The sequence below is a fragment of the Mesoplodon densirostris genome, chromosome 17 (genome assembly GCF_025265405.1).
Source record: "Mesoplodon densirostris isolate mMesDen1 chromosome 17, mMesDen1 primary haplotype, whole genome shotgun sequence".
Lineage (NCBI taxonomy): Eukaryota > Metazoa > Chordata > Mammalia > Artiodactyla > Ziphiidae > Mesoplodon > Mesoplodon densirostris.
The window spans coordinates 24,603,856-24,620,576 of record NC_082677.1 but is presented as its reverse complement, the minus strand read 5'-3'; the positions used below and the strand labels follow the sequence as shown (position 1 = coordinate 24,620,576).

Genomic DNA, 16,721 nt, shown 5'->3' with positions numbered 1-16,721 from the left:
CAGTGTCAAGGAAACCATGATAAGGGTACATATCAGACCACCTGTAATAGGAGGGAAGGAAGGGATGGATGAGAGTTGTTTTGGGAAAGTCAGGAGAACTATGGCCAAAGGGAAGGGAGAAGGTAGAGCAGGAAACTAACGTAGGGTTGTTGAATTTGGGGGGGGTGGTACGTAAATGATGCCTTTAATTAAGGGTAGAAAACAAGAATACAAGCAGGTCTGTGGGGCGTGAAAATAAGACATTGTGAATCGGACACTGAGAATTTAAAATGATGGTAAGATATCCTGGTGATGTCTAGGAGGTGATTGATGGAGATGCTTTAAAGACTATTAAAATGATTTAAAGTACTTTTTAAAGTATCGTTTTCCTGGCTCTATTTACATTTCTAGCATATTCAAACATCTTCCCTATTCCTTAAGTATGATTATGGTGTAATGGAAATTTTAGATTTTAGACATGTTTTAGTGTTTTGGTGCCCAGTACAAACAAGATAATTATTTTGTTTTGACAATTCCCATTGCATATGTGTTCTGTACAAAGCAATGTGCGGTTACAAACCAAAGGAGTGGTGCCAAGGGAATGGGGCCAATGCGTCATTCCAGCTGCTGGTGCAGCCGAAAAATATTAGATGAGCGGTAAAACTTTTACTGTGTCCATTAACACACAGCCACTGCTAGTTTAGGGGGGAAGTGTGTGTTACAGCCTCCGTAAAGAATTTCTGAAATCACTGTGCTCCTTGTTATTAAAATTAATACTGAACAAACAGAAAAACCTTTCAGTTTCCCATGGACAATGTAATACTTAAAATACAGTGCTACATATGATTATCTAATCTTGTCAAAATTTTATTCTCCAAAGGTGTCTGGTTTGCAGAAACCTGTCTATATTAGTAAATTAAATTTATTATTATTATTATTTTACCGGTACCTTTTCTTGTTCATCTTTAAAGAATGTACAAGTATATATAGGATTGAGATATAACTATAATATCCCTGATTATCTTTTAAGGGGAGAAAAAGTGAGTAGCTTGTACAGCCTGTTCTGTCTGTCCTTTTAGGATAATGCCAGTAAATTCTTTGCTATTCTTTCGTGCTCTAGTAGATGGCTAGCAAAGCAGACACAATTTAGTTTCAAATTCTACGTGTGCTTTGTGACCTTGGACAAGTTACAAACCTCTCTGAGCCTTAGGTTCCTCAAATGTAAAATGGATGCTACTTTTTGAGTTGTGTGGGTGAAATTTGATATGGTACAATATGATATGGTATGCTATGATATATGAAATGATATATGATATGATATATTTCAGCACACACAGGTCCTGGCCTGTTATAATTACTCCATAAATAGTATTTTGGGCTTTAAACTGATTTTCATTCTAAATGTGAAACCTGGAGTCATCTAAACTGCTCCCTCATTATCTCTCTTCATAGCCAGTCACCAAGGCCCATTAATGCTGCCTCTGAAAAAGCTATTAAACCCTTAATCATCTCTGCTGTTGGCTCCAGTCTTCATAGACTGCTTCTCTCCACAGCAGCCCCATCGCCACCCTGAACTCTTGTCCTGTCTTGCCTTTCCCACAGTTTCGTTAAGAGTCTTTTCCCGTCTCTTGACTACCCAGCTGACCCACTCCGTTGCTGCCACAGTTATCTTTCTAAAATAAAGTATTTTGTGTCTCTTTCCTGCTTACAGTCCTTTCGTACGTGCTGTCACTTTGAAGATCAAATCCAGACTCCTGAGTGTGATTAAAAGGTTTTTCGTAACCACCTCTCTGGTTTCTCTTTGTTCTTCAGCCTGTGATTGTCATATCACACTACTTAAAACACCAGTCCTTACCTGGATCTTTCTTCATCTGTGTGTTTGTGTGTCCCTTCATTTGCAATATCCCTTCCTCCTTTCCCCTTCTGGCTTCCTCCCCACCCCCTCCGAAGTCTTACTTGACATTCATCCTTAACTGCTTGAGTACCATCTCCCACAAAGCTTTCCCTGATCCTTCAGTTTTGGTTAGCTGCCCTTTCACTGTATTCTAGTTGCACCCTGGGTGCTGAGAGCATAGATAAGGGTCCAGATCTTGAAGGATCTTTAAGTCAGGCCAAGTGGTTTGGAAGATGACAGGAACTGACTGTATTGAAATTACGTATCTGAGTTCCCCATTGTACCATGAGCTCCTTGAGTGAAAAGCCAGAGTATTTCCAGGGCTGCAATATTGCTCGGCATATAATAGGCACTCTTTGCATTTTCTAGTGACTGAATGAGTAGTTTGATGGATGAATTCAAATAGAGAGTGTAAGTTTTTAAACTATCACCATAGGTAACCTTCAGCACTTTTCTCATCATGTTATAGCTCATCTAACCCATTATCTTTGCCCATTGCTTAAGACATTAATATGCTCTGTGCTACACTTGTGTTTGACTTGTATTTATTATTATTTATTTATTTATGTTTTGTGTGTGTGTGTGTGTGTGTGTTTGACTTTTAGAATACAGTTGTGCAACAGACATCAAGTGGATGGAGTCAGAAAGTAATCAGATGTTATTATCTAAGTGGAGAAAACTGCTATAAAGGGGAGAATAGCACCTTGTGGTGGAGAGTGAAAGTGGAGACCTTAGATAAGGTTATCAGGTTATTAGTCATCTCTGATTTTCAGACACTTGGGTGTTGGACTCATGGGGAGCTTGCAAACTTGCAAACACTAAGCAAACTACGTAGAATTACACAGCTGATTTGTGTGGCCTGGCTTTCAGTTCTGAATTCTTTTAATTCACTTTGGTAGTTGTGAAATAGGCTTGCTTTATATTGGCAGTGTAAATATTACTTGATTTTGGTCTCCTCTTAGAATGCTGATCAGTAATTTTTACATCTTTTTTTAAACCAATTTTGGTGAGCTAAGTGTATTTTTAGTGATATTTTAGTTATAAATACTATTATATAGTTAAATGAAGTTGTAGCTTAATTATTTACAGGAAATATTATTTTGTTATTACTAATCTGAAACTTTCTTTATCCTAACCCTTTTGTTTTCAATCGACATAATTGTTTTGATGACACTTGGTTTCTTAGAGTTGGACAGGTCAAATTATAGCACAAGCGATTTCACTTTCAGCAGGGTTGTATGGTGCACATAAAGGCAGCTGAGAAACCAGCTCTACTTGTCTGGTTTAACGAGGAAAGAGGTTATGATATGAAGCCGGAAGTTCTGACTGTAAACTCGGGCTCTCCTATTTAACGAGTCTGTGATGTTAAACAAGTTAAATTTCTTTTTATCTATCACGTAGGCCAGCTATATATATGGATGATTAACTGAGATAATGTATGTGACCGTATTGACAGCAAGGCACTCTGAAAACGTAGGAGGCTGCAGGAGTAATAATTCTGTTTATTAACATGAGAGCCTCCTATTTTTTTTTTTTTTTTTTGCGGTATGCGGGCCTCTCACTGTTGTGGCCTCCCCCGTTGCGGAGCACAGGCTCCGGACGCGCAGGCTCCGGACGCGCAGGCTCAGCGGCCATGGCTCACGGGCCCAGCCGCTCCGCCGCACATGGGATCCTCCCAGACCGGGGCACGAACCCGCATCCCCTGCATCGGCAGGCGGACTCCCAACCACTTGCGCCACCAGGGAGGCCCGAGAGCCTCCTATTTTTAAGGAACTTAATTATTAATTCCTTTGAAGAGAACTTGTTTGCATCCATGGATATTAATTAAAATTGTGACTATAATAAGAAAATATAGTAGAGGTGTCATTGATTTACCAGTTCATTATTGCAATATCAAAAGTTATAACTATGTATTATACTTACTTTGTGGGTGTAGTAAGCTGAATAATGAACCCTAAAGGTGTTTACATCCTAATTTCTGTAACCTGTGATCACCCCTTTATATGGCAAAAGGGACTCTGTGGTTGTGATTAAGTTACGGATCTTGAGATGAGATTATCCTGGATTACTGGAGTGGACCCAGTGTAATCACAGGGGTCCTTATAAGAGGGAGACAAGAGGAATCAGAGTCAGAGAAGATGAGACTGTGGAAGCAGATGGTTGGAATGATGCAAGGAAGGCACCGCAAGCCAAGGAATGCAGGCAGCCTCTAGAAACTGAAAAAACAACGACATAGATTCTCCCCTACAATCTCCAGAAGGAATGCAGCCCTTTGACACCTTTGATTTTAAACTTCTGACCACTACAACTGTATGAGAATACTTTGTTATAGCAACAATAGGAAACTAATACAATAGGGATTGACTAACATTAATAATTACAGTTCATTTGAATTCTAAGAGACTTTTAATACTAACTTGGATCCAAACTTTCTTTATTAGTCTTCAAAGAAACAGTGGTTTGTCATTGTACAAGTAATTTATCTATGTAAATGATACAGTAGCTTACTCCAGCAGGTAACACTTATAGCCTTTCCTGGTAGACTCCCTGAAGCCTTTGCCACGTCTCTTTTTCCAGGGAGAGCAGGGAGAGAAGCACGACCTCAAAGGGACTGTCGTCTTTACCCTGTGAGATTTCACTGTGTCCTCCTACCTTTGGCTCTCTAGTGAACCAGATGCTTCTGGGAAGGGACGGTTAGGACCATTACTATGAAACAAAGCCTTAAAGACAAGATATTCCCATAAAGATGTTAAATAGGCTGCTTTCTTTTATAGTTTTTGTAAGTATTCTAAGACTATATAAATTATATAATGTTGAGTTCAGTTGCTCATTTGAAAAATATTTGGGTTCTGCCACCTTACACATCTCTGTTGTATTGTGTTAACATTTCATTAAATGCTTTTCAATAAAATTTTGATTTTAGAGTATTTTATATTTTTAAATCCAAGTAAAGGATAACTTTGCTTTTTAGAAAGTGAGATCCTGTGGAAATACTGAGAATATTGGTACTGATAGTATTGACATCTGTGGTCATGGAAACAGGTACCAGAATTTATGTTTTATTTATATTTGAGGAAAATCAAATTAGCACAGAAAATGACATTGTTATGAAGCCATGATTCCTTAGTCCAGTTTTATGATCTACAGAACTAATCTTAAGCAGAGTCACTGAAACTCCAGAATTATATGGAAGTAAAATTTGCACAGCTCTCTGCAGCTTATTTCCACCCCATCTCAGTCAGTAATCAGAAGTCTTACTTCACTAGCTTCTGTGGACATTTTAGGTCACTTGAGAAAGGGAACCACGTTACTCATGTAATTTGAGTTTGCTATGGGAGAAAGAGGTAGGAGGTCAGAGGCTTGGGTCCTGGTGGGTATGGCCTGCAAGCTGAGACCTAAGACACCCACGTCCCTCATCTTCTTAGTTCCTTGAAGGGTTTTGCTTGGGGTTCCCAAACATTGTTTTTTAATTGTGAAAAATTTCAAATATACACAGACTCAGGATAACTGTGATGAACCCTCCCATGCCCACTGCCCAGCTCTTACTATTATCTAGATGTTGCCACACTTGCTTCATCTATTCTCTCTTCCCTATTTTATCTGAAGTGTTTTAAAGCAGATCTTTCACATCATTGTATTGGCCCCTCATTCTTTTTTTTGGGGGGGTGGGGGTAGGAGTTTATTAATTAATTAATTAATTTTTGCTGTGTTGGGTCTTCGTTTCTGTGTGAGGGCTTTCTCCAGTTGTGGCAAGCGGGGGCCACTCTTCATCGCGGTGCGCGGGCCTCTCACTATCGCAGCCCCTCCCATTGCGGAGCACAGGCTCCAGACGCGCAGGCTCAGTAGTTGTGGCTCACGGGCCTAGTCGCTCCGCGGCACGTGGGATCCTCCCAGAGCAGGGCTCGAACCTGTGTCCCCTGCATTAGCAGGCAGACTCTCAACCACTGCGCCACCAGGGAAGCCCCTGGCCCCTCATTCTTGAGTAGGCGTCCCTCAAAATATGGTTGCCAGTTCTAGCTCTACCTCTTTCCATCTTTCTTCTCAAACAAAGCCTAGGTATGGAGAAGCTGTGAAAGAGATTTACTGAGTTGACCATAGTTACTCCATTCAGTATTTTACAGTGAAGGAATAATCTTTTTTTTTTTTTAATTTGCTGTAACACTTTTTAAACTCCTCATGTAGGAAGTGGATTAAGTAATTGTGGACAACTCATTGAGCTTCTAGATTTTTTCTTCTCTTCAATATGTTGTAATAAAATTAACACCATACTTAATTTACAAAGATGATTGAAGAATCAATGAGTTACTGCCTTTTTGCCGTAAGTCTGTAGTCAAGTGTTCCTGTAGATAAGAAGACACATATTCCTAGCAAAGATGTTCTGCTCTCATCCAGGAGTCTTTCCCTTTCTATAATTAGTAGATTTTTCAGAATAAATGTTTTATGTACTTACAAACAAATTTCCGTTAGAATTTGTTTTTTCAATACTGCATTTTTTCGTAGAATCTTGCCCCAAGGGAGTAACATTTCATATCTATGCTACAGAATTCTCAAATATTTATATCAATGTATAGGTAATTTTTGTTGTAGTTTGATTTTTGAAATTAATATCATATCCAGATGATATATACCTTCTTCTTAGATAGGAAAATAAGCAGCTTTGAGACAGGCTTCCTCAAGTTCATGACTAATGCCTCCCCCTTTATTATGAGAGCCTATGGGGATGATATGTCCTACTCTACATTACAGGAATGCCCACTAAGATCAGTAAGTTGTTTTTCAGCTGAAAGGACTCATCAGCTAGGAGGATGATCACTCAGCCAAAAACAAAAGTGTAGAATGATTTTCAGATATCCTTTTTGACTCTTTACATACTCTCAGTCAAGGGTCTGTGTGTGTTTGTTTATAAATCTAAACATGGTTCTAAACAGACATAGGAAAAGATTTTTAGATCATTCTGGAAGAGAGTAGGGAAGCCCTTAGTTCAACTACCAAGCAATATGAATTAGCATCCTATTGATATTTCCATAGTGTGCTGCCTGCATAGCAAAATTTCTTTATAAATTCCAGATGTAGATTAATAGGTTCTCACATGTATGTTGTGAATTACCTGTTGATCTCAGTCTTACCATTAGTCCATTACATCTTTATAAGTTATTTTACATTATTTTAGATATTGTGGATCCAGGATTTCATGGAACCTAGTCTCTTCATCGTGAGCACTTAATGCAGACTCCACAGCGTTTACAGCTATAAAATGAATGATGTTAATGGTATTGCGTCAGTGTGAGAAAGTCTCTTCCTAACCTAAAATTCTGTTATTTTAATTATACTATCTGATTTAAATTACACTATCTGTTGAAAATACCTGTGGCACTTTCTTTGGTCTTGGTGCCAGCCAGAAATACATTCATCGTGACCTTTTGTACTTTTATTAGTCTCCTGTTAAAATTCAGGCACCCTTAGGAGAAAATTAACCTTTATCCTCTATCAACACCTCAGAAAAAATTACTCTTTAGGTCAGTCGTTGTCACCTGAGAAAACCGATGGGGCTTGAGGCGACTGTAATAAAATAGGGAAGCACTGACCCTAGAAGGCAAAGGAGTCATGGGAGTTTGTATAGGATTTGCAAATTCAGGTGCCTCCATGGGCCGTTAAGTGTATGCAGTGGCCAGCTGAAGAAAATAGATTTAAGCTGCTTGTATTGTGATGAGCAAAGAACCTGTCTAATATGATGGATATTAACTTGTTGTTTTACAACAACACAGCACTTCATGGTTCAACAGAAATGGCCACAGAAACCTCGGAGATCACCGTTTTGTAAACTCTGTTATATCACGTGGGGTGCTGTAGGTGGGAGGCTATTACATATGGGTCCCACACAAAGAAATATTACTAGGGGCAGATGAGACACTGGAAATTTGGGAGCAGAAGGGTGCAGAAAAGGGAGATAGGGGCCCATAAAGATTAAGAGCACTTTCTTTACATGATTTTAGACCAGATCCTACTTTGGCTAATGAGAAAGTTGGATGCTTCTGTTACCCTTCGTGGTTGATAAATGGGTGTGCACCAGAATTACCTGTATAGCTTTGCCAATATACAGTTATATACATCTGAAATGATCCACGTCTCCCCCCAAAATAAGATTTTGATTCACCAAATCTAATTTGGAGCGTGGTTGGCTGTGTTTTGAAAAAACTCTTGTCTTGATTCAGGTACAAACACATCATTAAAGGCCTATGCCCTTGGATGTAGTGGTCCCTATTTACTCTTTGAAGTATCTCTGCTCTCAAAATACATAAGATGTATGGCTACGTTGCAGTTTGGCACATTGAAGCTGTTAAAGTGAATTACTTCATTCCAAAAAAGAAGAATGGAAAAAAAGGGAACATATATAATTTAAGAGATGGATATAGATTTTATGAGGAAGGATGGAAGAGGAATATTAAGACTGAGCTTTTGGCAATTTCAGGTATAGCAGACGTAGTGTTATAAAGACACGTGTTTATACCTGATTGGGCTTTAACAAAAGTCAAATTATATCCCCTAAGTTATAGTAAGTATAGACAACAAAAATTGTTACAGCACAACTAAACTTTTTGTTTGCCCTGCTCTCCAAGAAAGGCTTCTCACTGCAAATGAACCTTTATTTCAGTCGGGGCTATTCAGGATTAATCACTAAAGATACAACAATAAGGATGCCAGGGTGCGGATGTGATCAGTATGTTGTAAACAACTTTAGATTAGAAATAAGAATTTTTGAACAGAAGAAGTTGTTGAACCCTTAAAGTTACACAGAAGGTTGCAGAATTTCCTTCATTGCAGAATCAGAAATCTGAGTTAAAAGGAGGAACCCTCTATCTTGAATAGTTTAGGCACGATACCTACTAGAGACGGCATTCTGAACTCTTTTCACTGCTGTACTGGGATCTCATGCTCTTTGGTAAGCCTCTTGCCGTTATATTCCTGCTTTGGGTAAGGTTAGACGCAGTGCAATTAAGGGGAGGGGAGACCATTTCTTCTTAATTAGTTTGTTGATGTTTTCCTAATGTCTTCTAAGGAATACGTCATTATTTTTATTTCTATTTTGGTGGTTTGCTAGTCAGTGACTATTTTGTTGACAAAATGCCTCCGTTTTTGACCTAAGCTCCTGTTACTTTTGTCTGTGTACCACACTTACACAAGAAATATATACCTTATAGAAGAAAGCTGTAAATACATACATCATCCCTGTCAGCGCTAAGAATAATTGTGATGCTAATATTTAGTGAGGCTTGGCTTGTAACAGACACTGTGCTGAAGGCTTTGCTTGGGTTGTCTCTCTAATCCACACCACACTCAGCAGACCTCTTGCAGATACGAAACTGAGGCTCAAGGAAACGTTCATAGCCACACACGTAAGAAGGGATGCTGTTGGTATTCATCCTGAGTCCGTCTGACTCCAGGGTTTAGGCACTGAATCACTCTGCTGTTACATGAGTGGTTTCCAGTTGGGAATCTTCAATAAAATATCTTTAGAACACAGGTTCCCAAAGTTGGCTGCACTTCAGAATCACCAGGGAGTTAAAAAAAATAAAACAAAAACTGGTAGCTGAGTCCCACCTTCAGAGGTCCTGAGTTCATTGGTGTGGAGCGTGGCCTGGATGTTGGGGTTTTTAAAAGTCTCCCATGTGATTTTAAAGTGCAGCCAAGCTGGAAAACTCCAGCTTTGGAACAGTGCAAAGTTTTAAATTCTAAATTCCCATTCTTCTGTTAGTAAAAAAATTAAAGAATGTGTTTGTTACTGAAGCACTACCTATTTACTTTAGAAACCATAGACCAACCAAAAATATCATATTTAAATTATCTGCAATTCTTTCACTGAAAGATAACCAGTACGGTATTTGGTTTTTTTTTTTTTTTTTCCTGTGCATGTTTATATATTTAAAGTCTTAACTATATTGGTACTCTTTGATGGAATTTTATATATTTAATGCCAGATTGTTTTATATCTGTTTTATGTATTTACATGCTTTCCCAGACTGAGAAATTCTTGTTCCTTATACAACATAATAGTCTTGTTGGATTAACCCTTAGAGGCCAGTAACTCTCAAAGTAGAACAATATCTCTTTTCCTGTGGAGTTTGTATATTATTTGAAGTAGCATTTAGGAAACGAATTTAGATGTCTTTCCTTTGTACTCCATCTTATGTAGCACTTTTTCGGACAGGCAAATCTTGGTTTACTTACCCATCTCCCTTATAGATTGGTAAGGCAAAGCCCATATGGTTTGTATGCCCGGGCTCTGGCATGCAGTGAACACTCAATAAATGCTGGGGTGGATGACAGGTGTATTTCCCAGGACCCAAGGTGGGAGTGGTAGTTATAGTTTGAAGAAACAAATTATTGAAGTAAGTTCAGATGTGCCTGAAAAAAGTCATTCGGGAATGTTGCAGTAGTGGGAAGAGAGGGTAAAAGTAAGGGTTAAGATAAGGCCAGGGGCTAGGGGACACTTTCAGATAGATAAACTGCAGATCCTTCAAGAAAGGTAAAAAGTCCTCTAGTTCTAGAAACATCCTGGCTTTGGCCCCCAACAGGCTCAGAGAGTCTTCCCTGGGAATAGCCCCCACCTCTGTCCTTCCATCTCCCCACCCTACTCCCTTGTCATAATAAAAAGGCTTTCAGAATAAGAACCAAATAATTTTCAGAGTCTGCTGCTCCTCAGATATTTTCCTGACAAAGATTTGGATGAGGAACTACTGTAGTGTAATGAGGTTCGGTGAAGATACAGCTAGAGCCTGTCAGTTAGCAGATGGGATTGTTGGCATATTCTTTTCTACAAAGGTCAGTGATGAGGAGGAATTTAAGTAAAAGGTGGGGAGGGGACTCAGAGCATTGGAGGCCTGAGGAGTGATTAGCCCAGAGAGGAAAGGGACAATCTGGGAGATGTTACAGGTTTGCTTGGTAAACCAGCCTTGTCTTCATTTGGGCCGAGGCTGCTCCCTGAGGTATTTTTCATCCTGCAGCCACAAAGTGAGACATCTCTGCATCACACGATTTATGAAGGATTTTCTTTTCTTGTGTCAACGTCTTATAATGTAACTTTATAATAGATTTCTTAATCATAAGGCTTGTAAATTACAATTATTTATAATTTCTGTTTGGCTCTTAAAAACTTAGCTTTTATTTTAAGAATATGTTATGATCTTTACTTATTACTGCCCATTTTAAAACACATTTTTTTTAAAAAAGGAGAAATTGCAAATGTAAACATTTTACTTCGTCAGTGTATGAGGTACATGCATGATTGATGTTGCCGAAATCCTTTAGAGTTGAGGCATTTATGTAGTTCCAAAAGCTACAAGAAAAATTAGAAGCTATTTCTCTATCCTTTCCCCTCTTTTTATTGAATTCACAATGGCTTTTAAAGAATAGAAAGGCATTAAAGATAGTTAAAACCATCAGACATCCTGCTTTACTTAGAATTCAACAAAAAAACAAAATTAAAGAATAAAATAGAAAGCCTGGTTTATTTACCTAAGTAATACATGTCTCACTCACTCTAAGATCTTAATGAGAGAGAGGGAATCCTTAGCGTTACATCATATAGTATAGCAGAAAAATTAAATAAAACATGCTAGAGGTGATATTTATTCAGATAAATATCAGATTGATTCAGTCAGTCTATTGACACACAGAGATTTCTGGAGTGCTGTGCCAGTCATCAGAGCCAGGGGTGTATTATGATTTAATGGTCCCTCTCTGCTGCATTTGATGAACTGTCCTAGAAAAACATTTTGAAGCAATAAAGCATCCATTTGGCTCCTAAGTAATGAGGGAGTCATTGCTCTTTGCATTAACTATTTATTGAGGAAGAGGAGTGACCAATTGCTAATAAGCTTTATCCAAGGAGCGTAGTGGAAAACAGAAGAAAATACAAAAGTGAGGTTCTGTTCAATTTCATATGCAATTAACAAATATCCAGTGCTGAATGGTTAATGCTCGACGTCCATGTGACTTCTGGCCGGCTGTATTTAAGCATGAGTGCCTGTCCAGTGTATTAAAGGCCCCTTAGTCTACGGGAGGATTGCGTAGCCTAAACTAATGAGAGATGAGAAGAAGCAGTGACTGGTGAGTAGCTACAACTGCGCTGAGCTCTATAGCTTTGAATAATGGACTTATTTTCTAAGATGAACACTAGTGATTGAGGCTTGCTAGTTTACTCCTTTTGGGAAGGGTTCCTTTTTTTTAGATATAATTATTGCTTTTCCATAACTTGGGAAATCTGCTCTCTCTACTGTAATATGTAGATTATCACTTGATCAGAAGGCTTTTAACCTGGGAAAACTTCTAATTTTCTCTACAAGTAAATATATAATTTATTATTTGGAAATAGGTTCTAGGTGGGAATGTAACATATTGCTTTTCTTTCACAAGTAAATAAATGGTCTCTTCTTTGAAGTAAATGCTTAAGATTTAGCAACTTCAAGGTTGCAACCAGAATATTGTATTCACACATAAATAGGGCTTGCTTTCAAGTCATTTCAGAATCTTACTTGGAAGTTTTTGGTGCTATAACAGCATGAAGTTTTATTCCTCTTGCTTTAAGATTCTTGATATAATTAATTTGCCTTCTTTAGTAACATGATAAAAGATGAAAGTCACAATTATTTTCATCCCTTAAAGCCAACTAAAGGACTTATATGCTAATTCTTCTTCCCTGTTCTCACTAAAAAGTAGTACAGTGGAGTTCTACACAATGGGAAGAAAATCCGTCACATAAATCATATTAAAATAGGCCATGGAAAGGATCTGTAAACCCAACATTATTTAAAGCAGAATAGTCTTGATACTATTATAAACCAATTATGAGATCATTTAATATTGCATGCCTTTGATTTTTGATTTTTCAAAATTTCCATATTGAAAAATATGTGTTAATTCTAGCTTACTATGAATGATTTTGATTTATATTTAGAATCCATTTTCAAGATATATTACATGAAATAAGAATATTCTGCTTATATGAGTTCATAGCCTTGGGTAAAGGGCTAGAAAGCCTGATAAGTAAATAGCAATGAGGGCAAAGACAAGAAAAGCCTCCTTAGAATTTTTCTTTCCTAGACCACATTGTATCACACTGAGAACTAAATCCATTTACCTTACAGAGAATCTTACTTTCTTCATCAAGGAAGTAAGGACTCAAGAGATTAGAAATGGTACCACCTTGTAAGATGTTAGGTCTTGCAATAATCTCTCTTTGTTGGTTAATAACAATCAGGTTGCGTTATCCCTTTCAGATAATCACTCCATTCAGAAGACTAATGCTTTGCGCTGAGAATAGGAAAGAGATGGAGGATTGGATCAGCTCACTGAAGTCTGTACAGACCAGAGAAACTTACGAGGTAAAGTGGCCTCTCTCCTGTCATCTCGTGTTCTTAGAGAATAAATGTGAACCGTAGCGCTATAAGCGATATTCTGCGAAAAAAAAGTCTGTGTAGATTCATTCAGCAACTTGTTTAAACCTGATACTGATTTTTTCTAAGTTAAAACAAAGTGTTTTAGTTTTAAAACTTGTGGATTTGAGGGTTTCCCTGGTGGCGCAGTGGTTGAGAGTCTGCCTGCCGATGCAGGGGACGCGGGTTCGTGCCCCGGTCCGGGAAGATCCCACGTGCCTCGGAGCGGCTGGGCCCGTGAGCCATGGCTGCTGAGCTTGCGCGTCCGGAGCCTGTGCTCCGCAACGGGAGAGGCCACAACAGTGAGAAGCCCGCGTACTGCAAAAAAAAAAAAAAAAATTGTGGATTTGAAATTGTAATCATAACTATATACATTCCAGACGTAGTCCTGTTCTCTTTTTTGGCAAATCTGTGCTAACGTCTCATTTCTAGGTGGCCCAGTTTAATGTGGAACATTTCTCAGGGATGCATAACTGGTACGCCTGCTCCCACGCCCGACCCACTTTCTGTAACGTCTGCCGAGAGAGTCTTTCTGGGGTCACCTCCCATGGCCTGTCCTGCGAAGGTACAGTAACATCCAGGGTTTGTTCTCCCTTGACACTGACCTTACTGTAAACACGCTGCCACGGGTACATCTGTGAACAGAGAAACATCATCATAGGAAGACATTTCCCTTGGGTGGAAGCAGTAACAGGAAGCATGTCAGTGGGACCTGAGTGTTTTAATTTTACTGTGGCTTAAAGTGAAGCTCTGCACACATAGGACCAACTTGGCTCAGGAAAAGGTAACAAAATCATTTGAAGGGACATATAAATCAACATGTAGCATTTCCCTCCTGAGGAACTAGCAGCTACCGTTAAAGAAAATTCTTTAGACTTTATGTATCATTCTAATTTTCTAGTATTCTTTTTCTGTTCTGTTTAATTACAGAGAACAAAACTTTCTGGGAGGACAGTATATACTTTTTGGCAGGATTTAGAGTGTTACTTATGTTGCATTGTTTTAAATGTTTGATTTCATTTATATTTAATTTAAACGGATGTCATCCTTTTAAATTTCTTTAAAGTTTTCTAAAAATAAGGTCTATGCTGTTGTTCTCATAGCAGGATTTGTGGGTTATTTTTAAATTTAAGAACAGTGACCACTTAAAAGAAATACATTAATGGTCACCAAGAGAAAACTCATACCTTCTTCAGATTAATTTAATACCTCAGTGGTTCCATCACTGTGTACTACTTTTGAACTACATATAATACCATTATTTAGCTTTTCTCTCTAATACAAAAAATTCTTAGGTAATCTTGTAATAAAACTGTATCATAAGTAAATAATAAAATAGAAATGGAGTCATAGTTTTAATTCATTTTAAATTACAAAATCCAAGATATGTCAGTATTTCAGCTATCTAATGTGACAATGACACAGCCTAGTGGATAAGAATAGAGCTCTGTAGTTAAACCCGGTGGGTTCCAATTCCAGTTTTACCACCACAAACTGTGACCAGGAGTAGTTTAACCCTTTTAGACTTTTGCTTCCTCATCTGTACAATGGGGATAATAATCATTTAAACCTCACAGAGTACTATGAAAATGAAATGAGAGAGTACGTACAATAATGCTACTTTTCTAGTCAAATATATGGTAGACATTTGTAACTGCGTTATATAAGTTCACCAAGTAAACAATTACACATTGCATCATGGCTTGATGCATTAAAATTCATGAAAATGAGAATTTGGAGGAGGCATTAAACATTTTTTTAGATTTAAAGAATGATTGCAAACAAAGATATAATTGGTCTTTATGACTTTAGTGATCTAAAAGTGTTCCTGTAACTCTACTAGGGCTGTAATATTATATGGGATTATTTTGAAGGTCTTTGTATTATTATCTTATAGTCTATTATCCTCAAAATGCTAAAAAAAAAAATCAGATCTAAAATAGCCTTAGATCTGATCTGTGGTATCCTTCTGATTTGAGAGTTATGTGTTATTAAATATGGTTAACTGTTTAGGAATTGAAGTTAATAGTGGGATGACTGAATAGTTTTCTAAGCATTTTAAAAGAAAAATGAAAATTATATTAACTGGTGAGAATAAAAAACTTCAAAGTCTTTAAATAAATGTGTTAACATTATTCTATTACTAATTAAGTTCTGACTTTTTTTAAAGTCTCAATTATAGTATTTTTTAATTATCTTTTTAGGGGAATATATGTTAGTATTCATTTTCTCTGCTGATAAAAATTTTAAATCTGCAGCATCTTGCCCATGGAGTATTTTTAAAACTGCAACAGAAGGTTTTAAAAATCCCAAGGGTTTTATGAATATACAAAAAAGTTGCCTTTTTATTTTATGAGACTGTGGTTATTTAGGATATTTTTACTGTAAGCAAAGTTAAACTTTAGAAACCCCCTTGAAATCTGAATAAACTGCTGCTTGATAAAACTAAGGGCTTAAAATACAAGACGCTTTAAAAGTTATAACAGAGATGCAAATACAGGAAAAATTCATTCAACAATGACAATGAATAACACTGTATTAGAATGGAATCTCGCTTCCAGTGTGTAACGCCATCACTAAATTTACTTAATCTTTCTGCCCTTGTTTTCACAGTAAAAAGAGTCTGTACTGATTTGTCTTGTGTTGAATAATAACTAAAATTATGACTTTAAAGCTTTGCATATACAAAATATATGAATGAAAAATAGAAGACAGAAAATACATTTCGTAAATAATCCCCTAAGTCAATTGAGAATGTTAATTATAATTTCAGAGCATAATTGTGCTTCACAGTTATTTATACAGCACTCTAAGAATAAAAAGTTAAGTGGTGATTTTTTTTTTAATCAACGCATAAATATCTCCACATGGGTACTTATTTTTATCTTAAGTACCCATGAACACTTGCAAAGTGGTAAAGATTGAATACTGCAATAAAGAATCATAATTTTTTACATGTCACTGTATTTTTTATGTTTTATGGTTTTAAAATAATGGCTTTACAGGTCAGGAAAAAGTGCCTTATTTCAGAATAACTTGTTTGGAGAAAATTAATTGTCAGCTAATTACTAGGCACAAATTAAGGTGCCTAGTAATCATGTCCATTCCTTAGTGTCCATAGTTACAGCCCAGTTTGTTTTATTTTTATCATTATATGTTATATATGTTGTATTAAGCAACTTTGTAATTCTCAAGGCTCATTGCATGAAGAAATTTATTGTTACAAAAGTGATTTTTATTTTTAATGAGCTGTTTGATTTTTAATGGCAAAATCTTCAAAAAGCCATGAAATTATACTCTGTTGCCCTCTTAACTTCCTTCTTTGCCTCTTAGAAAAAATATTGACTGTTAATATCAAGTACTTATTTGTACTTAAAAAGCAGCCTGCTTTTTAAAACTAGAACTAAAACTAGAAC

General features: G+C 37.2%; 1 protein-coding gene across 7 annotated transcripts in view; it reads left to right on the top strand.

Moving 5' to 3' along the window:
- The window catches only part of DGKH (diacylglycerol kinase eta), a 185,620-nt gene that overhangs the window by 92,693 nt on the left and 76,206 nt on the right, over nt 1-16,721 (top strand). For 6 of the 7 annotated variants that reach the window (XM_060080209.1, XM_060080208.1, XM_060080210.1 and 3 more), the window contains 2 exons: nt 13,150-13,254; nt 13,738-13,870. In XM_060080209.1, the coding sequence (XP_059936192.1) occupies nt 13,150-13,254; nt 13,738-13,870 (238 nt within the window). Of the gene's footprint in view, nt 1-13,149; nt 13,255-13,737; nt 13,871-16,721 lie in introns of those variants that run through there. The other variant, XM_060080214.1, reaches the window with a different exon arrangement.